General features: G+C 38.2%; 1 protein-coding gene across 3 annotated transcripts in view; it reads left to right on the forward strand.

The window, feature by feature from the left end:
• SYCP1 (synaptonemal complex protein 1) overlaps window positions 1-9,342 on the forward strand; it is a 145,131-nt gene extending 135,789 nt beyond the window's left edge. For all 3 annotated transcript variants that reach the window (XM_063625815.1, XM_063625816.1, XM_063625814.1), the window contains 2 exons: window positions 8,682-8,771; window positions 8,867-9,342. In XM_063625815.1, coding sequence (XP_063481885.1) covers window positions 8,682-8,771; window positions 8,867-9,004 — 228 coding nt within the window. In that variant the 3' untranslated portion in view covers window positions 9,005-9,342. The remainder of the gene's footprint in view (window positions 1-8,681; window positions 8,772-8,866) is intronic.
• Window positions 9,343-26,963: the final 17,621 nt, after the last annotated feature.

A 26,963-nucleotide genomic window follows, 5' to 3' on the forward strand; every position in this document is an offset into this window, starting at 1 on the left:
CAAGATTTAAAAATGGGTTGTTGAGCATGACCTCAGGAAGATGGTGGAGTAGGAAGTGCCAGGAATCCATCTCTCTACCTAGACAAAAAGTATACTGGCAGAAACTGAAGTAGCTATTTTATAAATATGCAGTCTTATTTGAATGTTTATAGTTTTTAGGGGAAAGGTTAGCTGGTAAATTGCAGTTAATTTAGGTTGATTTCAGCCTTAAGTATGATAGCAGCTACCAGTCTCCCCAGCCTACAGTCCTGTGTCAGGAAGCCATGCTCATGTTCCTTGAGTGACTTGCTGGTGCCAGAGGGGGCAATAGGACTTGTCCTTCAAATATCAGAGTTCAGTGTTTCAACCCCCACTGGCTGAAGCAACTTCCAGGAATTTACATGAAGCACATCTGTCTTTTCTTTTTTTTTTCCTTTTCTCTTTTTCCATCTTTACCCTTTGGGAAGCCAGGCATTTAAGGATTAGGATATTCAAAAGCAAAGCAAAAAGGAATTTAGCTACAGCACATGTTCAAGCAAAGAGGCTTAAAAAAGACTGGAGAAGACCATAAGCTTTTATCTCAGGCTGATCCCTGGCACAGAGACTTTCAACAGTAAAACAAGAGAAAACGGAACGCAAACAAAAACAGAAAATCCTGGGGAAGAGGGAAAATCTTATTTCTAGAGTTACCAAAGTATAATATTCAAATGTCCAGTTTTCAACAACAAGGGCCAGGCACAATAGCTCATACCTGTAATTTCACCACTTTGGGAGGCCAAGGTAGGAAGGTTTCTTGAGGCCAAGAGTTTGAGACTAAGTTGGGCAACCGTGAGATCCTCTCTATACAAAAATTTAAAAAATTAGCCAGGTGTGGTGGCAGATGGCCTGTAGTCTAATTACTCAGGAGGCTAAGGTAGAAGGATCACTTGAGCCCAGGAGTTCAAGGTTATAGTCAGCTATGATCATGTCACTGCACTCCAGCCTAGGTGACAGAGTGAGACCTTGTCTCTAAAAATTTTTTTAAACCAAAAGACCAATAGTAACAAATCATAAGGCATACAAATGAAAAGGAAAATATGATCCATTCAAAGGAACAAAACAAACCAACAGAAATTATCCTTAAGGAAGCTCAGACATTGGAATTACTAGACAAAGACTTCAAAACAGCTGTCTTAAAGTAGCCCAAATTGCTAAAGGAAGACATGGACAAAGAAAAAAAAACCCTAATTGTGTGTGAATAAAATGAGAATATTGATAGAGAGTTAGAAATTATAAAAAGAACCAGAAAAAAACTCTGGAACTGAAAGTACGATAACTGAAATGAGAAACCCACTAGAGGGATTTAAAAGCAGAGTTGAGTAAGTAGAAAAAAGAATTGGTGAACATAAAGACAGACAATTGAAGTTACTGAGTCTGATAAAGAGCAAAAAAAAGGAAAAGAAAGGAGAAGAAAAGTGAACAGAGCCTCAGAGTCTTGTAGGACAGCATCAGCTGGGCCAATATATACATTGTAGGAGTTCCAGAAGGAGAAGAGGGAGAGAGGAAGAGGTGGGGGGAGGGGTAGACAGAGAGAAAAAAAGAGAGAGAGGTAGAAAGAGTTATATGAAGAAATAAATGCTAAAAACTTCCCAAGTTTTGATGAAAGACATGAATATACAAATCCACAAAGCTCAACAAACTCCAGTAAGCCCACATCAAGACATTTTATAATCAAACTGTTGGGAGAAAAAAATGAATCTTGAAAGCAGCAAGAGAGATGCAACTCATTACATGCAAGTTATTCTCAACAAAATTATCAGCTGATTTCTCATCAGAAATGTTAGAGGCCGGAAGACAGCAAATTTATATATTCAAAGTGCTGAAAGACCAAAATTATCAACTGAGAATTTTATATCCAGCAAAACTGTCATTGAAAATGAAGTAGAAATTGAGATATTTCCAGATAAACGAAAGCCATAAAGAGTCTGTTACCACTAAACCTGCTCTTCAAAAAGTACTGAAGGGACACCTTCAGATGGAAAGGCTGCTAGACAGTGAAGCTGTATGAATAAATAAATATCTCTGGTAAATGTAAATACATGGGCAATTTATAAAAGCTAGTATTGTTATTTTGGTTTGTAACTTCAGTTTTTATTTTCTATATGATTTTAAAGACAAATGCATATAAGTGGTTAATTTATGTTACTAGGCACACAATGTATAAAGATGTAGTTTGTGACATCAATAACAGAAAACGGGCTGGGCACAGTGGCTCACATCTGTAAACCCAGCATTTTGGGAGGCTGAGGAAGGTGGAAGTTTGAGACTAGCCTGGGTAACACAATGAGACCCTGTCTCTACAAAAAATATGGAAATTAGTCAGGCATTGTGGTGCACATCTGTAAACCCAGGTACTTAGGAGGCTGAGGTGTAAGGACCATTTGAGCCTGGGAGGTCAGGGATGCAGTGAGCCATAATCACACCACTGCCCTCCAGCCTGGGTGACAGAATGAGATCCTGTCAAAACAAAACAAAACAAAACACCAAAAAAACCCCCAAAAACAAAACAGGGAAGATGGAGCTGTGTAGGAGTAGAGTTTTTATAGGCTATTGAAATTAAGTTGGTATAAATTTGAATTAGATTGTTATAACATTAGGAAGTTAAATGTAATCTCCATGGTAACTACAATTACATTATATAATATATACAAAAAGAAATGAGAATGGAATCAGAAAAATTTAGGTACAAAAATCACCTAAATAGAAAATAAGACAGTAATGGAGGAGACAAAACCCTGTAATAATGGAGATAAAACCCAATAAGACATATTGAAAACAAATAGCAAAATTCAGAGCTATGTCCTTCCTTACAGATCATTACTTTAAATGTAAATAGATTATACTCTCCTATCAAAAGATATAGATTGGCAGAATATATTTTAAAGACATGATACAACTATATGCTGTCTTCAAGACACTCATTTTAGATCCAAAGCCAAGAATTGATTAAACGTGAAAGAATGGAAAAAGATATTCTGTGCATATAGTAACCAAAAAATAGCTGAAGTGTCTATACTACTATCAGACACAATAGACTTTAAATTAAAAAGTATAAGAGACACAAAGGACATTATATAATAATAAAAAGTTTAATATAGCAAGAAGATATGACAATTTAAAACATGTCCACGCCTAATAGCAGACCTTCTAAATATATCAAGCAAAACTTCATAGAACTGAAGGGAGAAATAGACAGTTCTACAATAATTGTTGGACACTTCAGTAACCCACTTTCAATAATGAATAGAACAACCAGACAGAAGATAAGGAAATAGAGGACTTGAACAACACAATAAACTAATTAGGTCTAACAGACATGTATAGAACATTCTACCCAACAACAACAGCATACATATACTTTTCAGGTGCACACGAGACATTCCCCAGGATAGATCATATGTTAGGTCACAAATCTCATAGGTTTTAAAGGATAGACATTACACAAGGTATTTTATTTGACCACAATGGGATGCAGTTAGAAATCAATAAGATAAGGAAAACTGGAATATTTACAAATTTGTGGAAATTAAACAACACACTTTTAGCCAATCAGTGGGTCAAAGAATTCACAAGAGAAATTAGAAAATACTTAGAGATTAATGAAAAGGACAACACAATATACCTAAACTTGTGGGATACAGCAAAACAGTGCTCAGAGGGGAATTAAGTGTCTATTAAGAAAGTTCTCAAATCAATAACCTAACTTTATACCTTAATAAAGAACTAGAACAAAAAGAGCAAACTAAACTCAAACCTAGTAGATTGAGGGAAATAATAAAGATTATAACAGAGCTAAGTTAGAGAATAGAAAACAATAAAGTCAGTGAAACCAAAAATAGTTGGTTCTTTGAAAAGATCAACAAAATAGGCACACCTTTAGCTAGAGAGAGAGAGAACAAAATTAAAAATGAAAGTGGTGATACTACTGACCTTTCAGAGATAAAATGAATCATAAGACAATACTATAAATTATTGTATGCCAACAAATTAGATAACCCAGAAGAAATGGAAATATTCCTTATAACTCACAAATTCCTTAGATGAACTCAAAAAGAAATAGAAAACCTCTATAGACCTGTAACAAGTAAAGAGTTTAAATTGGTAATCAAAAACCTCAACAGAGAAAAGTTCTGGACCAGTTGGCTTCATTGATAAATTCTACCAAATATTTAAAGAATTAACACTAGAGCTTCTGGATAGCTGAACACAGGGAGGTTCCTGCAGGGTGGCACACCCAAGGAAGGCATGAAAGCACCATGCACCTTCCCCCATATCTTGCCCTACACATCTCTTTATCTGTATCCCTTGCATGCAGATAATATTAGTAATCACCTCACAGGCTTTTTGAGAAAAAGTTAAATAATGCTTATAAAATGTTTAACAGATCATCTGGCACAGAGCAAATGATCAATTAATATTAAAATTGTGATTATTATTATTGGAAGCTTGAATCCAAATACACTGATAGAGGGGTATAAATTGGTAAAAAGTTTTCAGAATAAAAATTTGACATATTTGTTAAGACCTGAAAAATAAATAACATCAATTCTTCTTAAATTCTTCCAAAAAGTTGAAGAGGGAACACCTCCTAACTCATTGTGTGAGGCCGGCATTAATTACCCTGATACCAAAGCAGATAAAGACACCACAAGAGGCCGGGGGCGGTGGCTCACGCTTGTAATCCCAGCACTTTGGGAGGCCGAAGCGGGCGGATCACGAGGTCAGGAGATCGAGACCACGGTGAAACCCCGTCTCTACTAAAAAATACAAAAAATTAGCCGGGCGTGGTGGCGGGCGCCTGTAGTCCCAGCTACTCGGAGAGGCTGAGGCAGGAGAATGGCGTGAACCCGGGAGGCGGAGTTTGCAGTGAGCCGAGATTGTGCCACTGCACTCCAGCCTGAGTGACAGAGCAAGACTCCGTCTCAAAAAAAAAAAAAAAAAAAAAGACACCACAAGAAAGGAAAATTACAGACCAATATCTCTTATGAATTAGATGTAAAACTACTCAACAAAATATTGGCAAATCATATTCAATAGCATGTTAAAAATTATTTGCCATGACCAAGTGGAATTTATCCCAGGAATGGCGGGGAGGTTCAACATAAGAAAATAAAGCAGTGTAATAAACCACATTAACAGAGCAAAGGAGAAAATAGCCATAACATCATCCTGATGCAAAAAAAGGTACCTGACAAAATCCAACACTCTTCATGGTAGAAAACCTCTCAGAAAATTAGGAATAGAGGGAAATCTCCTCAGTATGATAAAGGGTATTTATGGAAACCCCTAGCTAACATCATTCTCAATGGTGAAAGACTGAAAGACTTACCCCCTAAGATTAAGAATGAGGCAGGTTGCCCACTTTCACTGCTGCTATTCAACATAGTACTGTAAATTCTAACTAGAGATACTATAAAAGAAAAAGCAATAGAAGGCATTCAGATGGAAAGGAAGAGGTAAAACTGCCTCTCTTCACAGATGACATGATCCTATGCATAGAAAATTGTGAAGACTCTTTAAGAAAGCTATTAGAACTAATAAATAAATTCAGCAAAGTTGTAGGGTACAATATCAACATACAAAAATTGATTATGTTTTTATATGCCAGTGATGAACAATCAAAAAATGAAATTACACCATGGAACACTACGCAGCCATAAAAAATGATGAGTTCATGTCCTTTGCAGGGACATGGATGAAACTGGAAAACATCATTCTCAGTAAACTATCGCAAGGACAAAAAACCAAACAACGCATGTTCTCACTCATAGGTGGGAATTGAACAATGAGAACTCATGGACACAGGAAGGGGAAGGAACATCACACTCCGGGGACTGTTGTGGGGTGGGGGGAGGGGGGAGGGACAGCATTAGGAGATATACCTAATGCTAAATGACGAGTTAATGGGTGCAGCAAAACAACATGGCACATGGATACATATGTAACAAACCTGCACATTGTGCACATGTACCCTAAAACCTAAAGTATAATAATAATAATAAAAAGAAAGCAATTCTATTCACAATAGCATCTAAAAGAATTTAAATACTTAGGAACAAATCTAACCAAGGAAGTAAAAGACTTGTACACTGAAAATTACAAAACACTGGTAAGAGAAATTTTGAAAGACCTAAATAAATGGAAAGACATCCTATGTTTATTGATAGAAAGACTAAATATTGTTAAGATGTCAGTAGTACCCAAATCTGCAGATTCAATGCAATTTCTATAAAAATTCCAACAACTTTTTTGCATAAATGGAAAAAATACTCAAATTAATGTGGAATTGCAAAGGGCCCCAAATGGCTAAAACAATCTTGAAAAATAAGGATAAAGTTGGAGGACTCACAGTTCCTAACTTTGAAACTTACTACAAAGCTAGTAATTAAAACAGCATAGTACTTGTATAAGGTCAGACATACAGACCAGTGGAATAGAATAGACAGCCTAGAGATAAACTCTTACATATATAGTCAGTTGATTTTTGACAAGAGTTCCAAGACCATTCAATGCAGAAGGAACATTTTTTTCAACATACGGTGCTGGGAAAACTGTCCACATGTAAAAAGAATTAAGTTGGATCCTTTATATCATATAAAAAATGACTCAAAATGGATGAAAGACCTAAACTTAAGAGCTAAAACTATAAAACTGTAGAAGAAAACACTGTCGAAATCTTCATGATATTGGATTTGGCAGCAACTTTTATGGATAACACCAAAAGCACAGGTAATGAAAGAAAAAAAGATAAATTGGACTGCATCAAAATTAAGAACTGTTGTGAATTAAAGGAGACTATCAAGAAAGTGAAAAGACAAGGTAAATAATGAGAGGAAATATTTAAAAATCATATATATGACAAGGGATTGATATCTAGGATATATAAAGAACTCCCACAATTAACAAGCACAAAAAGTCCCAATTGAAAAATGGGGAAAAAAGATTTGAATAGCCATTTCTCCAAAGATGAAACATAAATGGCCTATAAACACATGAAAAGATGAATGCTACGAAGAGTCATGAGGACAGATGATAAGGTTTTGTTGTTTTAAATTGGATTAACTTATTAATCATTTTTATATGGAGACTCATGATGAATAATCAATTACCTTGCAGTAAGTAAAATTGTAATGATAGTTTAAACAACATGATTTTAAAGATAATTTATATTGTTTAAGCTGGTCAGTTGGTACACAATGATTCTGAGTATATCTGCAAAGGTAGCTCTATGACTTATTTATTGAATTCTGTTGAAATCTTAGATGTATAAAAATCTGTTTGAAATTTCTCATCCACGAAGCTTCTGAAGTTTTTGTTAAATGTGGCTTTAATAAGCATGAAAAAATTGTGTGAACTGACTGCTTACATGACTAAATTGTGTTTCATATTCATTAAGAGAATGGATTCTGGAGCCAGATTACCTGAATTTGAATTTCCTTCCACCTCTTCCTAGCTATATAATCTAGGGTACATTACTTAATATTTGTGTGCCTGAGTTTTCTCACTTGTAAAATGGGGATAATAGTATACCTACTTTATAAAATTGTTATGAAGATTAAAAGGAATTAAAATATGCAAAGTGATTAAAATATAGACTTGCACTAGAAAGTACTAAATAAGTGTTAGCTATCATTATTTGGGAGAATTACAATAATTGTAAATTAAGTGACATTATATTTATTTGTTGTTTTGATATAATACACATAAAACTTACCATCTTAACTATTTTTAATTATATAGTTCAATGTTATTAGATACCTTTATAATGTTGTGTAACCATCACCACCATCCATCTCCATAACTCTTCATCACAACTAAAACCTTCTACCCATTAAACAATAACTCTTTATTCCACCTTCCCCCAGGACCTGGCAGCCACCATTCTACTTTCTGTCTCTATGATTTTCCCTACACTAAATATCTCATATAAGTAGAGTCATACAAGATTTGTTCTTTTGTGACTAGTTTTTTTTTCATTTATGTCCTCAAGGTTTATCTATGTTGTAGCATATATCAGAATTTTCTTCCTTTTTGAGGCTGAATAATATTACATTGTATATATACACCACATTTTGCTTATTTATTCATTCATGGATGGATACTTGGGTTGCTTCCATGTTTTAACTATTGGGAATAATGCTGCTATGAACATGGGTGTACAATTATCTCTTCAAGACTCTGCTTTCAATTCTATTGAGTATATATCCAGAAGTGGAATTACTGGGTCATAGATAATATAATTTTTTATAGAGTTATAAATACTTGTTATAAGTTATAAATGTGAGTTTGAATAAACAGGGTCAGGGAAGGAGGACAAGATGGTATTATAAAGACTCTGAAACTGAAATAGAAATCAATAGAGAAATGCTACTCGCTATGCGTGTCTTGTATTTCACATAGCCTTTCAGTAATATAGTTAATAGAATAAAAATCTAGGTCCTTTCTCGGCCAATTGATTTATTTTGTTATTGTTTTCTTTGTTTGGTCTTCTTTCTTCTCTCTATAATCTTCTTTCTCTTTCCTCCTCCCTTTGCCCTTCTCCCTTCTACATCCTTCCTCTTTCTACTCTTTGTTCTCCTCACATGTGATATGTTGACAAAATGTTAATAATATAATATTAATGATGGTAAGCCCAACATCATATTTTTTAATTTTTCTTCAAGAGCATGGTTTCAGAAGAAGAGACATTGAAAACACTATATAGGAACAATAATCCACCAGCTTCTCATCTTTGTGTCAAAACACCAAAAAAGGTAGCTTTTAAATTTTATTTCAGAAAGCAAATTTTAAAAGCTGCACTTAAAAAAATTAAACATGTTATGATTTTTAAATTTTATTTTGTATTCAGGCCCCTTCATCTCTAACAACCCCTGGATCTACACTGAAGTTTGGAGCTATAAGAAAAATGCGGGAGGACCGTTGGGCTGTAATTGCTAAAATGGATAGGAAAAAAAAACTAAAAGAAGCTGAAAAGTTATTTGTTTAATTTCAGAGAATCAGTGTAGTTGAGGAGCCTAATAACATGAAACTTATAATTATTGTTTTGTTCTTATTTTATCTGGAAGTTGAGACTTTTAAAACATACTTGCATGAATGATTTGTGTTTCTTTATATTTTTAGCCTAAATGTTAACTACATATCGTCTGGAAACCTGTCATTATATTCAGATAATTAGATGATTATATATTGTTGTTACTTTTTCTTGTATTCATGAAAACTGTTTTTACTAAGTTTTCAAATTTGTAAAGTTAGCCTTTGAATGCTAGGAATGCGTTATTGAGGGTCATTCTTTATTCTTTACTATTAAAATATTTTGGATGCAAATAAGTGCTTCTTACTGATTCTGTTAGGTCGTATAAACAGCTAATCATTATAATTTTGAGATAATATTATTCATTTTAAAGTCTTGAGAGCATTGTAGAGGAGTTTTGTACTTCTGAGGCAGCTTTGACTTTTTTATTTTATGAAATTGAGAAATGGCTTTTAGTGGCAGGAAAAAGTGGCTATACCAGTATGACTTCCTGAAATATTTCATTTATACAACATTTATAAAGCAAATATTTATTAATGTTTACTAAGAGTCAAACAGAGTTCTAGATACTGGGGATGTAATAGTGAACAAAACAGAAAAATAACTTGTGTTTTCCTAGAGCTTACATTCTAGTGAAGGAAATAGACAATTAACAAAATAAATAAAACACAGTATATTAGTTAATGATAACTGCTAAGAAGAAAAATAAAACAGGGAAGAGTATTAAGGAGTATAAAGAAGGCTACGTTTTAGGTATGATATCCCTTACTGAAGTGACGTTTGAGTGAAGATACGATTAAAAAAGCAACTGAGCCTGGGGTTACCTAAGGGAATAACATTTCTCACAGAAGGAATAGGAAGTACAAAGGCCCAGAGGTGGGAGTGTGCCTAGCATATCTGGGAAGCAGCAAGAGACCAGTACTGGGAAGGATAGTGAGCAAAAGAAAGAGTAGAAGGAAGAGAAGGCCTAATAGTTAATGGGATGAAGATTTTGAGCGGGCAGATTATGTAGCACTTTAGGCCACTGTAAGAACTTTGGCTTCTCTGAATATGATGTGACATTAGTAGATGATTTTGAGCAAGGAAGAACCAGGATTTGACTTATGTTTTAACAATATCTTTCTGGCTGCTGTATTGAGAACAGATTGAAAAAGGGACATAAATAGAAGATTATTTTAGTAATGCCTATGAAAGATGATAATGGCTTAAACAGGAGCAAGAGCGGCAGAGGAGTAAAGTAGTTAACTTCTGGATATATTTTGAAGATATAGGTAGAATATGAAAGAAAGAGAATGGGCAATATTTTTGGCCTGAACAGTGTAGTTTTGCACATGTTAGGTTTGAAATACCTGTTAGACATCCAAATAGAGATGGTAAGCAGGCTTAGAGACAAGTCCAGACTAGTGATATAAATTTGGGAGTCAACATCATATTTAAAGCTATCAGACTGGGTGAGAACATTTACAGTCATGGGAGTGAGTGTACCTAGGAAAGAGAACAGGTCAGAGAGACGAGAAGGGGCCATCAAAGGACTGGCCAGAGTGGTAGTAAAAAAAGTAGGCTATGGTTTCTTGGAAGCCAAGCAAGAAAGTATTTCAAAGAAGAGGGAGTGATAAATTGTGTTAAATGCTAATCAGAGGTAAAGTAAAACTGATTAATGTGTTATTAATATGAAGGTCATTGGTAATCTTAATGTCAGTTTTAGTAAAGTGGAGCTTGATTGGAAGGGCTTAAAGGAAAAAGAGGGAGAGTAAGCAGAGACAGCTATTTCTATCAGGTGTAATAAACTCAAGAAGTTGTACTTCACATGAAGATGATAAATAGGGAAGTTACTGGAAAGGGAAATGGATCAACAGAAGGTTTTTTTGTTAAGACATAAGAATTAATAGCATATCTAAATAATTAGAGGAAGATTCAGAATGGGGAAAATGATGATATGGGAGAGAAAAGGAAATTTTTTGTATGATGTCATAACAGGGAAGAGGGATGGAATTTAGTGGATAATTGAAACTGTTGGGCCTTCGGTAGGAGAATAGACACTTTTGCCATAGCAATAGGAAAAAAGAAAGAGCATACGTCACAAGATGATGGTAAGTGTATGGGAGTTTGTAGAAGTTTTGGTTCCATAATTTCAGTTTTCTCAGTGAAGCTGGAATTAAGATCATGCACTGAGAATGAGGATAGGGAAGACAGTGTTGGAGGTTGTGGAGAGAAAAGTAAGCATGAAAGACTCAGAGTAGGAAAGTAAATGGGCTTTATGAAAACAATGAATACATGAATAAAAATGGTTTTAGAGTTATCTGTAAATAACTATAGTGAAGTAAAATTAGAATCCTCTTATGGTATAGATTATGTTTGTAGGAAAGGTTAACCAAGAAAAACTGGAAATGCAATAACGTTACAGAAATTATTTTGTTCCTCCTTTAATTTGTGTGACTACAACTATACTCTCTTAACTGGCCATGGTCTTGGGATTTCTAGCTTTTGATCTCTTAATTGAAACTTTATAATAAGTCTCCTGAGCAAGCATTTTTGGAGAATTATTGGTCTTGAAAATGTGAAATTTCACATTTGAAGCTATATATTTTCAAATATAAATAATAATATAAATAAATATATTTTCAAATTAAAATAACTATTAATCTATACATTTAATGTAGTTTTAATTTAAATATTTACAAAAAGACTAGTCTATTAAGCTATATATTTTCAAGTATTTAGAGTAAGACTAGCTGCTGTGGCTAACTATTGATTTACTTCTAACTTACCTAAAGTCCAACATAATGTTTCTGTTTAGTGAGAACCATTCCTCTAGGCAGTAATTCAGGAACCTTGGCTCCTTTCAACTTCTAATTCTGCCATCTTCAGGAGCTGGCTTCCAGGTTTATGCTAAAAGGGAAACACCATGGAGTATCCATGTGGGAAGTTTCTAATGACCTAGGCATGAAAGAGATAAGCACTTCCACCCACATTTCACTTTCTAGAACCAAGTCAATATGGCCACACCTAACTTCAGGGGAGACTGTGACCCGTGTTCCAGTTATCTCTCAGGAAATTAGGGAAAAGGGTAAACAACTAGCCAGACTGCCACAGTTAGTTCACAGTCTTCAAATTTTCAAATATTGTTCTTCCTTGCTTTTAGTTAAAACAGAATGAGTTAGTTAAGGCTCCTAAGTTTTGGAAGATTGCTTCTCCTTGCTGTTCCTTGAACATGCTGGGTATGTTCCTGCTTTATAACCTCCCTCCTTCCTCCAGCATTTCTTATTTCCCTTATATCTTCTAACATACTGTATACCTTATTTGGTATGTTTATTATTCATTGTCTCTCCTCACAAGAATGTAAACTTCACAAAGGGATTTTCGTTTCCTTTGCTTTGGCTTTCCTTTCCAAGTGGCTAGAATCATGCCTGGCCCATAGTAGGTACTCAATATTTGTTGAGTAAGTAAAATATTAATACATATGTAAGAAAAACATACATATACCATATTAGTGATTCTTACAATAAGTAACACCTTACAACCTAAATGTTGAGTGTCTGATTTAAAAATAAGATTAGATATTGGAAACTACAAAAATCATGAAATTTTCTAAAAGCATATTATTATAGTATCCTATATTTGGCTCTTCTTTGCACTCTGGAGAGTTCAGTTTTGACAATAAAGTCCCCCCTAAAAATTTATAACTAATGTTATTGTTTTTACTTTTAAACTATTCCATTAAAAACCACTAGTCTTAATGAACAATTGGCAAATTCATAATTTGATTATTTAATTATGAAAATTTTGTAAGCTAATTACAAGATTATTAACTTGAATGCATTTTGGAGGTTATTATAGGAAGAAGCTCTTGAAAAAGCCTATTTTTAAGTTGGTAGGAAACTTCCTGCCTTTTAGCCACTCTTTGTGGGATTGACTTAATTTGATGCATTTAGGATCAATCAGATGTGTTTAGGAGTAGGCATATGGGATACACACTATTCTCTGTCTCTCTCTTGGGTGTGGAGCTTCCTACAGGAATCACATGATCTTCTCTATGCTGCAAGTTTTATAGGGCAGTTGGAAGAGTGGTCTTGTTGTGAGGGGATAAGTTCAATAAAATAAAAATTCAGAAGAATATTTGCAAGTTCCAGTATTTTGATGAATAGGCTGGGCACTTTGAGAAGGAAATAGAGTAGAATTCAGAGGAATTAACATACCAATATTGAAACTCTGATGTGGCTTTGGTGGCACTAATCTGGAAAATAGTCACATAGGAATTTTCACTTGTTGGGTCATTATAGCTTATGGTAGCCTTGTCTTTACATGAGTTACTGTTTTTACAGAAACAGGCTGCAAGTTCTGGGTCTTAAGTGAATAGTGCATAAGCTTTATCTGAAGCAAAAATGAGCATTTAATATGTCTGCAGGCCATAAACTTTAGAAGATGCATGGCCTGAAGGGGCCTCAGCCAAATTATTGGCTATTAAAAAACAAATATTAGCCACACTAGACTGGGCAAAGAGGTGAGACTCAGTCAGAGATAATGCTTTGTGTATATTTTGATGATGGAACCAAAAAGATTTCTGGAGATAAGGATTAAGTAAGGGAAAGAGAAGGTACAAGGTTTGGTTTTGAAGTACGGTTTTGGGCATATGTAATATTTGAGATATTTTAGATACCCAAGTGGAGATATTCAGTAGACCATTGGATAAATGAATCTAGAATTCTCCAGAAGGGTAAGTATTTAGTAATCATTGACATATAGGTTCTATTTAAAGTACAGAACTGAATGCACTCTTTTTACAGTAATAAATGTTAGTTATAAAAGAGAAAGGAATTAGTACCAAGCCTTGAGGTAAAGGAATATTTGAAAGTGAAGCAATAAAGGAAGAGCCACAAAGAAGCTAAGAAGGAGGGACTGCTGCAAGAGGGAAAAAGCAAGTGTAAGGGATGATGGAAGCTTAAAGAATAAAGTGATTCAAGAAGAAGGGAATATGTGTGTGTGAAATCCTAATGAGCATGAAAGCAGAAAATAAATAATTGGACCTATGGCTATCTGTATGATATAATCTCTGCTCTCAATGGCTCACAGTCAAGGAGCAAAATTTTATATGTAAACAAATGAATCAACTATAATTAATTTGACGGTACACACACATAAGAGCTACAGAGAAGTGAATGATAATTTCATGACATAAATGCAGGCATCAGAGAAGGAATTCTGGGTTTTGGACATAAATAGGAGTGCTATAGGTGTATAAGGAGGACAAGAGAAAACCAAGACATAAGAAATCGCAATATAAAGGATGAAGTGAAGAATAGTTAGGAGAACCAAGCCATGGTCTCTTCATGTAGGATTTTATGTGTTATCTTGCAAAGCTTGGACTTTTCTGGTGTGGGAAATGGAATAGAGTATAAGCAAAGAAAATCAGACTTTATTATTTAAATATGGTATTAAAATGTTTTTATTTCAATAAGCTTTGGGGAACAGGTGGTATTTGGTTACATGGATAAGTTCTTTAGTGGTGATTTGTGAGATTTTGGTGCACCCATCACCTCAGCAGTGTACACTGTATCCAATGAGTAGTCTTTTATCCCTCACCCCCTCCTGTCTTTCCCCACTGAGTCCCCAAAATCCATTGTATCATTCTTGTGCCTTTGTGTTGTCATAGCTTAGCTCCCACTTATTAGTGGGAATATACAATATTTGGTTTTTCATTCCTGAGTTACATCACTTAGAATAATGGTCTCCAATTCCATCCAGGTTGCTGCAAATGCCATTATTTCATTCCTTTTTATGGCTGAATAGTGTTCCATGGGGCTGGTTCCGTGGTTTTGCAATTGCAAATTGTGCTATAAACATGCATGTGCAAATGTCTTTTTCCTATAATGACTTCTTTTCCTCTGGGTAGATACCTGGTAGTGGGGTTGCTGGATCAAACGGTAGGTCTACTTTTACTTCTTCAAGGAATCTCCACACTGTTTTCCATAGTGATTGTACTAGTTTACATTCCCACTAGCAGTGTAAAAGTGTCCCCTTTTCACCATATTCATGCCAATATCTATTGTTTTTTTGATTTTTTGATTATGGTCATTCTTGTAGGAGTGAGGTAGTATCACATTGTGGTTTTGATTTGCATTTCTTTGATAATTAGTAATGTTGAGCATTTTTTTCATGTTGGTTGGCCATTTGTATATCTTCTTTTGAGAACTGGCTATTCATGTCCTTAGCCCACTTTTTGATGAAGTTGGTTTTTTTTTCTGGCTGATTTGATTGAGTTTCTTGTAGATTCTGGATATTAGCCCTTTGTCACATGCATAGTTTGTGAATATTTTCTCCCACTCTGTGGGTTGTCTGTTTACTCTGCTGATTATTTCTTTTGCTGTGCAGAAGCTGTTTAGTTTAATTAGGTCCCATCTATTTACCTTTGCGTTGCATTTGCTTTTGGGCTTTTCTTCATGAACTCTCTGCCTAAGCCAATGTCTAGAAGGGTTTTCCTGATGTTATCTTCTAGACTTTTTATGGTTTCAGGTCTTTGATCCATGTTGAGTTGATTTTTGCATAATGTGAGGGATGAGAATCCAGTTTCATTCTTCTACATGTGGCTTGCCAATTATCTCAGAACCATTTGTTGAATAGGGTGTCTTTCCCCACTCTATGTTTTATTTTCTTTGTCAAAGATCAGTTGGGTGTAAGTATTTGGGTTTATTTCTGGGTTCTCTATTGTGTTCCATGCGTCTGTGTGCCTATTTTTATTACCAGTCGCATGCTCTTTTCATGACTATAACCTTGTAGTATAGTTTGAAGTCGGGTAATGTGATGCCTCCAGATTTGTTCTTTTTGCTCAGTCTTGCTTTGGCTATGCGGGCTCTTTTTTTGCAGTGTACATATTTAATGCAATTCCTATCAAAATACCACCATCATTCTTCACAGAACTAGAAAAAACAATCCTAAAATTCATATGGAACAAAAAATATAGTATTTTTAAATTTAAATTTTACAAAAGGTTATAAAGTATAAGGTCTCCTAACTCTATCATCCATGCCTCAACTTGAGGAAAATACTTTTCTTTTGGAAGACAACTAAGAATAATTGGAACTGGATAAAGCAATTGCAGCTATTGAATAGTCCAGGTAAGAGATAACATAACCAAAATGCAGTTTAGTTGCTTTCCACATGCAGAGTCCAAATAACAAATGGGAGGTCTGATGCATATGTCTTGCCATACTGCTTCACTTTGGGAGTAGAAATCAGGCACTTTCATAAGGTAAGGGAGGAAATGAGCAAGGGCAAGTGTCCCCCTGCTAGCTCAGTGCCTTATGTATCCAGCAGTTGAATTGGTGACGTCCTGGGAAGAACTAAGTTGTAAAAGTGGCCAAGTGGGCATGCTTTTGACATACCCTCCTAAGGGGACCTCCTGGAGGTGAGAATTCCATAGTGGGGTGCAAGGGACATGCTTTGGTCTGCAAATTGGCTGTCAACTCTCAAGAAGAGATCCATCTAAGAGCACATACATGAACTTCCCCTGTAGGGAATGTCTGGTGAGTGGAGATAAAAGGTTATATTTGTGTTTCTAAAGGGCTAAGTAGGAAGTAGGGAACAGGGGAAATGAGAAGAGAGGAAAAAAAATTAAACCACCTCTTAGGAAAATGGGGGTACTCGATTACAATGGGAAAATTTCTTAGGTTGAAAGCTTAGGTTCCAAACTTTTGGATTAGATCTAATACCTGTCCTGAGAAAAATATGCATAATTTTATCACTCTAACAGTAATAAAATGTCTTCTACTTCATGTAAATTTAAATCAATGATGTCAAAGCAAGTTGCTTTGGTTGATATAAAGGTTAGAAATAAATTATTAATAATTTAGGTAATCTGAATTCAGTATAATTAGTACTCCACAGGCTATTGTAGTACATCAGGAACTTTAATCAGTGACAGGTCAACCATGGGTTAGAAATACAAAATGACAAACAAGAGACAGATAAGACAACATTATTTAAGTTACAAAATCAGTTTAGAGGTGAAGGGAACCAAAAGGATCATTTGATTTCAAAAGATCAGTCATTTGAGTCCTATAAAAGCAATAAAAATGAAAAGGAAAGGATAGTTTTTAAAAAACGACTCTAAATTTCAGTATACATATACATAATTTACACTAATGCATAAATATGAGCATATAAAATCTTAGTGCCCTCCTTTTTTTTCTTTTGCTTTCTCCCTCAACCTCTCTCTTCCCTGCTCCACACACTTGAGTCCCCCTCTGTTAACTTCTCTCTTAGGTAACCCTCGACAAAGACCTACTGTGTAAACTTTCTTATTTTTCTCCATGACAGAAAGACATAGTTATAATGTATTTAGTAGTTTGTCATATTTTTACACATATATACATATACATAGGATTTTCTGGTTATGGTTAAATTACAAACATGGGATAATATGTATATTTTTTAGAGTCTTGCTTTACTCAGTGTCATGGAAATCTCTCTAAGACAGGTAAATCTCTCTAAACATGTGGTACGGTTGCAGTTTATTCTTTTTAGTAGCTGTATAATATTTCATGGGTGTATAATAATTCACTATTTCTCTATTAAAAGGTGTGGTAGAGACCTTGATCACTTGTATCTAATCTTCTCTTCTCCCAGGCACATGAGAAGATTATACTTCCCTCCCTCCTTGGTGATGCTGTTTTAGCAAATGAATTTTAAGTAGAAGTGATGTGTGTTAATTACTTCTGTGGTGTGAGACCCTCTATCACACTCTTCTTCTGTTGCAGCAATTTGTGGTACTATAGATGACAAAGTCTCTGTCATCCTCAGTTCCTGAAGTGAAAATTGCATGGAACAAAGTTCCCCCATTAACCCATTGTGGTTATGTAGTAAGGAATTTGATTCACCATATAAAACTGGAAATTCAACAGGGGCAGTGAAATAGGAGGACTGGTGCTCCAGAAGTTCCTTAGCTACAAATTTGTCCTATGTGCTCTCTCCATCCTCAGAAACCTCTCTCCTGTCCTGGAAGGACCTGCAACATAAGTGGAACCCATATTACCAGATTGGTGTTTTTTTTCTTTTTTTTTAGGTTGGTGTCTTAAAGTAGCCATTATTATTACCTACTTGCTTCTCCCAGGTTCTTTAAAAATTGAAGTACAGAGCCCAGCACTTTCCCAGCCACTCCAGAGGCTGAGGTGAGAGGATCACCTGAGCCCAGGAGTTCGAGGACATCCTGGGTGACATAATGGAAACTTCATCTCTAAGAAAACACAAAAGGAATATTGGCATACCTGGAGGATTGGTTCTGTTCCCTGCTGATATACCAAAAATCCATGCCTCACAATGTAACCTGCAAAACCCGTGTATACAATATATGTGGTTGTTGCAGAATTCATGGGATACAGAAACCCACAAATTATATTTTTTCTTTCTTTCTTTCTTTCTTTCTTTCTTTCTTTCTTTCTTTCTTTCTTTCTTTCTTTCTTTCTTCTTTCTCTTTCTTTCTTTCTTTCTTTCTTTCTTTCTTTCTTTCTTTCTTTCTTTCTTTCTTTCTTCTTTCTTTTTTTTTGATGGAGTCTCACTTCTGTCACCTGGGCTGGAGTGCAGTGGCACAGTATCAGCTCACTGCAACCTCCACCTCTCAGGTTCAAGTGATTCTCCTGCCTCAGCCTCTGGAGTAGCTGGGATTACAAGCATGTGCCACCACGCTCTGCTAAATTTTGTATTTTTACTAGAGATGGGGTTTTGCCATATTGGCCAGGCTGGTCTCGAACCCCTGACCTCAGGTGATCCGCCCACCTCGGCCTCCCAAAGTATTAGGATTACAGGCGTGAGCCACTGCACCCGGCTGAATTATGTATTTTCAATCCATGTTTGGTTGGAAAAAAATCTGCCTATAAATGGACCCATACAGTTCAAACCTGTGTTGTCAAAGATCAACTGTAGATTGCAGGCTGTAGTTCCGATGAATTAACACATGAGGGCTACCACAAGGAGGCTCTGGCCAGTGATAGGTAGCTACAGTATAGGACATGCCAGATGGGCATGATGGGCCAAGAAAGTAGATGGGTCATCCTTGGACCCATCTACTTTCTTGGCCTGTCAGGTTCATTTGGCGTGTCATGGATCTTGAGATTCATGTCTGGGTCTCAATATCCAAGAAAAGGTTATGAATGTGGCATGGTCTCACCCTTCAGATACCCTGTGGCAAGGAGAAGTCAGTAATGAGATTTTTGTCCAGTGAATTTGTATCCTGCAACTTTGATAAAGTCAATGTATTAGTCAGGGTTCTCTAGAGGGGCAGAACTAATAGGATAGATGTATATATAAAGGGGAGTTTGTTAAGGAGTATTGATTCATATGATCATAAGATGAGGTCCCACAATAGGCCATCTGCAAGCTGAGGAGCAAGGAAGCCAGTCTGTGTCCCAAAGCTGAAGACCTTGGAGTCTGATGTTTGAGGGCAGGAAACATCCAGCACAGGAGAAAGATGTAGGCCAGAAGACTAAACCAGTCTACTCTTTCCACATTCTTCTGCCTGCTTTTATTATGGCTGCACTTGCAGCTGATTAGATTGTGCCCAACCAGACTGAGGGTGGGTCTGCCTTTCCCAACCCGCTGACTCAGATATTAATCTCCTTTGGCAACATCCTCACAGATGCACCCAGGAACGATACTTGGTATCCTTCAATCCAACCTTGTTGACAATTTTTTTTTTTTTTTTTGAGACAGAGTCTCACTTTGTTACCCAGGCTGGAGTACAGTGGTGCAATCTCGCCTCACTGCAACATCCATCCCCTGAAGGATTCTCCTGTCTCAGCCTCCTGAGTAGCTGGGACCACAGGTGCATGCCACCATGCCCAGCTAATTTTTGTATTTTTAGTAGAGACAGCATTTTACCATGTTGGCCAGGCTGGTCTCGAACTCCTGATCTCCAGTGATCCGCCTACCTCAGCCTCCCAAAGTGCTGGGATTATAGGCATGAGCCACCGTGCCCAACCAGACACTCAATATTAACCATCATAAGCCCACCCCTTGTCAACTCGAACCCATACACATCTCCTGAAATCACACATAATCTTCAAATAAAGGCAATAATAAGGTCATAATTACACCTAACATAATACAACTATACTTCATACAATGGGAAATGCACAATCCCCAACCCAAATGCTATTACATAAAGTTAACACTTAAATGCTGATGTGAAGTCAATAAATCTTATGTCACATGATAAAGGAAAAAGGAAATAAAATGATCTTTTCTTAGTACAAGTGTATGCGTGCACAAACATGTTCTTAACAAAAGAAGGAGGAAATACTCATGACAATTACAGTCATTGTTTCTGCAACTGGTCACGTGGTCATGGCTGGTATTGATGATTACCTTCTTTTACTACCCATGCTGTATTCCCTTTGCCTGCAGCAAGCACCTCAGCTGGTTGTGGTTTTTTTCCTGGTGGAGTGACACAAACCTTCATTCCTGAAGGGTCCCTCCCATTCGTAGACCTGCCTGGATCAGGCTATTGTAGTTTCCCATTGACCTTAATCACAGGGCATGGAAATACTAAGAGATGCCCTAAGGGATCTCCTGTATTCCAGACATACTCTTCCTTACCTCCATTGTGGAGTGGTAGACTGATTTCATCTTGATAGTCCAGATCAATCACCCCAGCCAACACTTATCTCCCTTCTTAGGCTGTTGACTTAAAGGTAGGAAGAGCCCAAAGTGTTTAGGTGGCAATCTTAACTTCCAGTTTAATGGAATCATTATTGTGTCTCCTGGTGGCAGCATTCCTCCCTCTGGAATCTAAGACATCTAGGCCAGCAGAACATAATGTTGCAGGAGCAAGAAGCAAAAATTTTGCTAGTGGGTCACTAGGGGTGATGGTGAGTGGTGCCACTTCCACTTCCACCCATTGATTTCTGGACCCGTGAATCCTGGCTATGGGAGAAACAGTACCATATATTGGACACTAATTCAGAGTATACACAGCCTACTGGAGAACTTTGCCCCAGACTTGCAAAGTATTGTTACATAGTTGGTGTTGTAATTGTGACCTCAAAAGCCCATTCCACTGTTCTATCAATCCAGCTGCTTGAAGATAATGGGGAACATAGTAAGACCAGTAAATTCCATAAGCATGAGCCCACTGCTGCACTTCTTTAGCCATAAAGTGAGTGCCTTGGTCAGAGGCAATGCTGCGTAGAATACCATGATGGTGGATAAGGCATTCTGTGTGCCCATGGATGGTAGACTTGGCAGAAGCATTGTGTGCAGGATAGGCAAACCCATATCCAGAGTAAGTATCTATTCCAGTGAGGACAAACTGCTGCCCTTTCCATGATGGAAGAGGTCCAACATAATCAACCTGCCACGAAGTAGCTGGCTAATCACCTCAGAGAATGGTGTCATATCAAGGGCTCAGTGTTGGTCTCTGCTTCTGGCAAATTGGGCACTCACCAGTGGGTGTAGCCAGTCAGCCTTGGTGAGTGGAAGTCGATGTTGCTGAGCTGATGCGCAACCTTCATCCCTGCCACCGTGGCCACTTTGTTCATGGGCTCACTGGGCAATGACAGGGGTGGCTGGGGAAAGAGGCTGAGTGCTGTCCACTGAAAGAATCTTCCTATCCATTTGATTATTAAAATCCTCCTCTACTGAGGTCACCCATTGGTGAGCACTCACATGGGATACAAATATCTTCATAATCTTTGACCACTTAGAGAGGTCCATCCATATACCTTTTCCCCAAATTTCTTTGTCACCAATTTTCCAACAGTGCTTCTTCAAATTTTCTGACAATCCAGCCAAACCATTAGCTACAGCCCATGAATCCATATATAATCGCATATCTGGCCATTTCTCCTTCCATGCAAAGTGCACAACCAGGTGCACTGCTCAAATTTCTGCCCACTGGGAAGATTTCCCTTCACCGCTGTCCTTCAGGAATGACCTGGAAAAGGTCTGCAGTGATGCAGCTGTCCACTTTCGGGTGGAGCCTGCATATTATGCAGAACCATCTGTGAACCAGGCCCTAGTCTTCTCTTCCTCTGTCAGATGATCACAGGGAACTCCCCATGAGGCCATTGGTGCAGGCTAGGGGAGATAAGGCAGGATGGCAGGAGTGGAGACCAGGAGTATTTGAGCCACTTCCTCATGCAACTTACTTGTGCCTTCAGGACCTGCTCAAGCCTGATCATGTATATACCACTTCCATTTGATGATGGAGTGCTGATGTGCACACCCCACTCTATGGCTAGATGGGTAAAAAAGCACAATTCATGATAGGCAGTTCAGGTTGCATGGCGACTTGACCCATAGTCAAATGTTCATTTTCCACCAAAGCCCAGTAACAGGCCAAGAGCTGTCTCTCAAAAGGAGAGTAGTTATCTACAGAAGATAGCAGGGCCTTGCTCCAAAATCCTAGAGGCCTCCGCTGTGATTCACCTATGGGAGCCTCCCAAAGGTTCCAAACAGCATCCCTATCTGCTGCCACTGACACCTCAAGCACCATTGGATCTGCTGGGTCATATGGCCCAAGTGGCAGAGCAGCTTGCACAGCAGCCTGGAACTGTTGCAGACCCTTCTCCTGTTCTAGACCCCACTCTAAACTGGCAGCCTTTTAAGTCCCTTGATAAATGGGCCAGAGTAACACACCCAGATGAGGAATGTGTTGCCTCCAAAATCCTAATAGGCCCACTTGGCATTGTGCCTCATTCTTGGTTGTAGGAGGGGCCAAATGCAGTAACTTATCCTTCACCTTAGAAGAAATATCTCCACAGGCTCCATAGCACTGGACCCCTAGGAATTTTACTGAGGTAGAAGGTCCCTGAATTTTAGTCAGGTTTATTTCTCATCGTCTGGCATGCAAATGTCTCACCAATAAGTCCAGTGTGTTTGCTACTTCTTGCTTACTGGATCCAATCAGCCCAATGTCATCAGTGTAATGGACAAGTGTGATATCTTGTGGAGTGGAAAACTGATCAAGATCTCTCTGAACAAGATTGTGACACAAAGCTGAAGAGTTGATATACTCTGAGGTAGGACAGTAAAGGTATATTGCTGGCCTTGCTAGCTGAAGGCAAATTGCTTCTGGTGGTCCTTATGGACAGGAATGCAGAAAAAGGTATTTGCCAAATCAATGGCTGCATATCAGGTACCAGGAGATGTGTTAATTTGCTCAAGCAATGAAACCACATCTGGTACAGCAGCTGCATTTGGAATCAACACTTGGTTAAGCTTACAATAATCCACTGTCATTCTCCAAGATTTATCTGTCTTCTGCACAGGCCAACTAGGAGAGTTGAACAGGAGTGTGGTGGGAATCACCACCCCTGCATCTTTCAAGTCCTTGATGTTGGCACTAATCTCCACAATCCCTCCAGGGATGTGATATTGTTTTTGATTTACTATTTTCCTAGGTAGAGGCAGCTCTAATGGCTTCCATTTGCCCCTTACCACCATAATAGCTTTCACCCTACCAGTCAGGGAGCCAATGTGGGGGTTCTGCCAGGTGCTAAGTATATCTATGCCAGTCATGCATACTGACACTGAGGAAATGACCACAGGATGAGCCCAGGGATGCACTGCACCCACTGTAAGTCAGACCTGAGCTAAAACTCCATTAACTGCTTCAATTTTTAAATTTATATAAGCAGAAATCTGGAGAACAGACAAAGGAATAGATATTAAGGGTGTGGAATAATGATAAAAGGAACATAGGATTGAATCAGGCTGAATTTATTGATTTGGGCCCACTAAGTAGGGATTCTGCATTTAATGTTGCAGCTTGGGGAGTTGAAAAAGGTTCTAATAGTTTATTTGCTTGGTCAGCTAAAATATGGATTAAAAGAAAGCCCACTGTGTGCAAGCTGGAAAAGCCTGATCTCTTTTGGTTGAATGTAGAGGATCCAAAGGCTTAGGGAGATTGGGATGCTAGAGTACATTAGTCACTTTAGACCCCCTCATCCCAGCTGGGAGGGTCTAGAATATATACCCTTGACCAATACTTTGTGAAACAGATTTGTGAGGGGAACACTTGCCTCCTTGAAGAGCTCTGTAATTGCTCTTCTCTGTGTGCCAGATGTTACAGTAGGAACTGCAGTCATTCAACTACAAAATTTAAATGCAATGGGAACACTTGGATCCCAAGGTGGCAGGGGCTAAGTGGCAGCAGTCAACTGTCAAAGGTAAGGTGGGCGTAGCTACCATAATGGACAGCAGAGGCAAGGTAGCAGTCAGAATAGTCTGATGCATGTAGAGCTCTGACATTGGCTAAGTAATCATGATATAGCTAGAAGTGAAATTTATAGGAAGCCTACTGCATCCTTACTTAATTTATATAAGCAGAAAACTTCTAGGTCGAATGGACGAAAGACCAATTTGAATTATAAAAACAGAATCACAGCCCCTCAATCAATTTTCAGACTTGAACCAGTTTACAGACCCAGAACCCCTTGAGGAAGGACCCCACTACACTACCAACAATTTATGCTGTTAATCTTTATCCCATCCTTCCCCAAGGAGACCTTCAACCTTTTCTTTTCTTGTTTTTTTTTTTTGAGACAGAGTCTCGCTCTGTAGAGCCAGGCTGGAATGCAGTGGTGCAATCTTTGCTCACTGCAACCTCCGCCTCCTGGGTCCTGGTTCAAGCAATTCTCCTGCCTTAGCCTCCCCAGTAGCTAGGATTACAGGCACATGCCACCATGCCCATCTAATTTCTGTATTTTTAGTAGAGACGGGGTTTCACCTTGTTGGCCAGGCTGGTCTTGAACTCCTGACCTCATGATCTGCCTGCCTCGGCCTCCCAAAGTGCTGGGATTACAGGTATGAGCCACCATGCCCGGCCTGACCTTCAACCTTTTACCAGGGTAATTGTGCATTAAGGAAAGGGAAATGATCAGACCTTTCAGGGAATACTGGACACTGGTTCTGAGCTGACATTGATTCCAAGGGACCCAAAACATAACTGTGGTCCTCCAGTTAAAGTAGTGGCTTATGGAGGTCAGGTAATTAATGGAGTAAATTAAACCTCTTTTCTTCATAAATTACTCACTCTCAGGTAGTTCTTTCTAGCAATGTGAGAATGGACTAATACAGAAAATTGGTACTAGAAGAGTGGGATATTGCTATAAAGATATTTGAAAATGTGGAAGTGACTTTGGAACTGGGTAATGAGCAGAGGTTGGAACAGTTTGGAGGACTCAGAAGAAGACAGGAAGACAAGTGAAAGCTTGGAACTTCCTAGAGATTTGGTGAATGCTTTTGACCAAAATGCTGATAGTGATATGGACAATGAAGTCCAGGCTGAGGGTGTCATGCTTGTCTGTGTGAAGAGACCACCAAACAGGCTTTGTGTGAGCAATAAGCCTTTTTAATCACCTGGGTGCAGGTGGACTGAGCCCAAAAAAGGGTCAGCAAAGGGAGATAAGGGTGGAGCAGTTTTATAGGATTTGGGTAGATAGTGGAAAATTACAGTCAAACGGGGGTTTGCTCTTGTGGGCAGGAGCGGAGGTTATAAGGTGCTCAGTGGGGAGCTTCTGAGACTCATTGCCCAGAAGAAGGAATGTCACAGGGTCAATTTATCAGTTAGGGTGGGGCAGGAACAAATCACGATGGTGGAATGTCATCAGTTACAGCGGGAACTGGCTATTTTCACTTCTTTTGTGGTTCTTCAGTTGCTTCGGGCCATCTGGATGTATACATGCAGGTCACAGGGGATATGATGGCTTAGCTTGGGCTCAGAGGCTTGACAGAGGGCGTCTCAAATGGAGATGAGGAACTTATTAGAAACTGGAGTAAAGGTTACTCTTGCTATGCTTTAGCAGAGACTGGCAGCATTTTGCCCCAGCCCTAGAGATCTGTGTAAGTTTGAACCTGAGAGAGATGATTTAGGGTATCTGGTAGAAGAAATTTCTAAGCAGCAAAGCCTTGAAAATGTGACCTGGATGCTCCTAAAAGCCTATGCTCATTTTCATAAAGAAAGAGATGGTCTGAAATTGGAACTTATATTTAAAAGGGAAGCAGAGCATAAAAATTTGGAAAATTTGCAGCCTGACCATTTGGTGGAATAGAAAAATCAATTTTCTGGAGAGGAATTCAAGCTCAAGTTGGCTGTAGAAATTTGAATAAGTAAACAGGAGCTGAATGTTAATAGTCAAGACAATGGGAAAATATCTCTGGGGCATTTCAGAGACCTTTGAGGTAGCACCTCCCATCACCCTGGAGGCCTAGGAGGGAAAATAGTTTCCTGGGCCAGGCACAAGGCCTTGCTGCTCTCTGCAGCCTCAGGATACGGTGCCTTGCATCCCAGCCATTCCAGCTCCAGCCATGGCTAAAAGGGGCCAAGGTACAGCTCAGGCCATTGCTTCAGAGAGTGCAAGCCCCAAGACTTGGTGACTTCCATGTGGTGTTGCAGAGGCAGAGCCCTCATGAAGAACCTCTACTAGGGCAATGTGGAAAGGAAATGTAGGATTGGAACCCCTATACAGAGTCTTCACTGGGGCACTGCATAGCAGAGCTGTGAGAAGAGGGCCACCATCCTCCAGACCCCAGAATGGTAGATTCACTGACAGCTTACACTTTGTGCCTGGAAAAGCTACAGGCACTCAGTGCCATCCTGTGCAGAGCCATGGGATGGAGCTTCCCAAGGCCATGGGCGCCCACCCCTTGCTTGCATCAGTGTGTCCTGGATGTGAGACATGGAGTCAAATGAAATTATTTCAAAGCTTTAAGATTTAATGGCTGCCCTGCTGAGTTTCAGACTTGCACGGAGCACGTAGCCCATTTGTTTGGCCAATTTCTCCTTTTTGGAATGGGAACATTTACCCAATGCCTGTACCCCCAATGTATCTTGAAATAACCAACTTGTTTTTTATTTTACAGGCTCATAGATGGAAGAGACTTGTCTTGTCTCAGATGAAACTTTGGATTTGGACTTTCAAGT

This window comes from Symphalangus syndactylus, chromosome 12, assembly GCF_028878055.3.
Source record: "Symphalangus syndactylus isolate Jambi chromosome 12, NHGRI_mSymSyn1-v2.1_pri, whole genome shotgun sequence".
NCBI lineage: Eukaryota > Metazoa > Chordata > Mammalia > Primates > Hylobatidae > Symphalangus > Symphalangus syndactylus.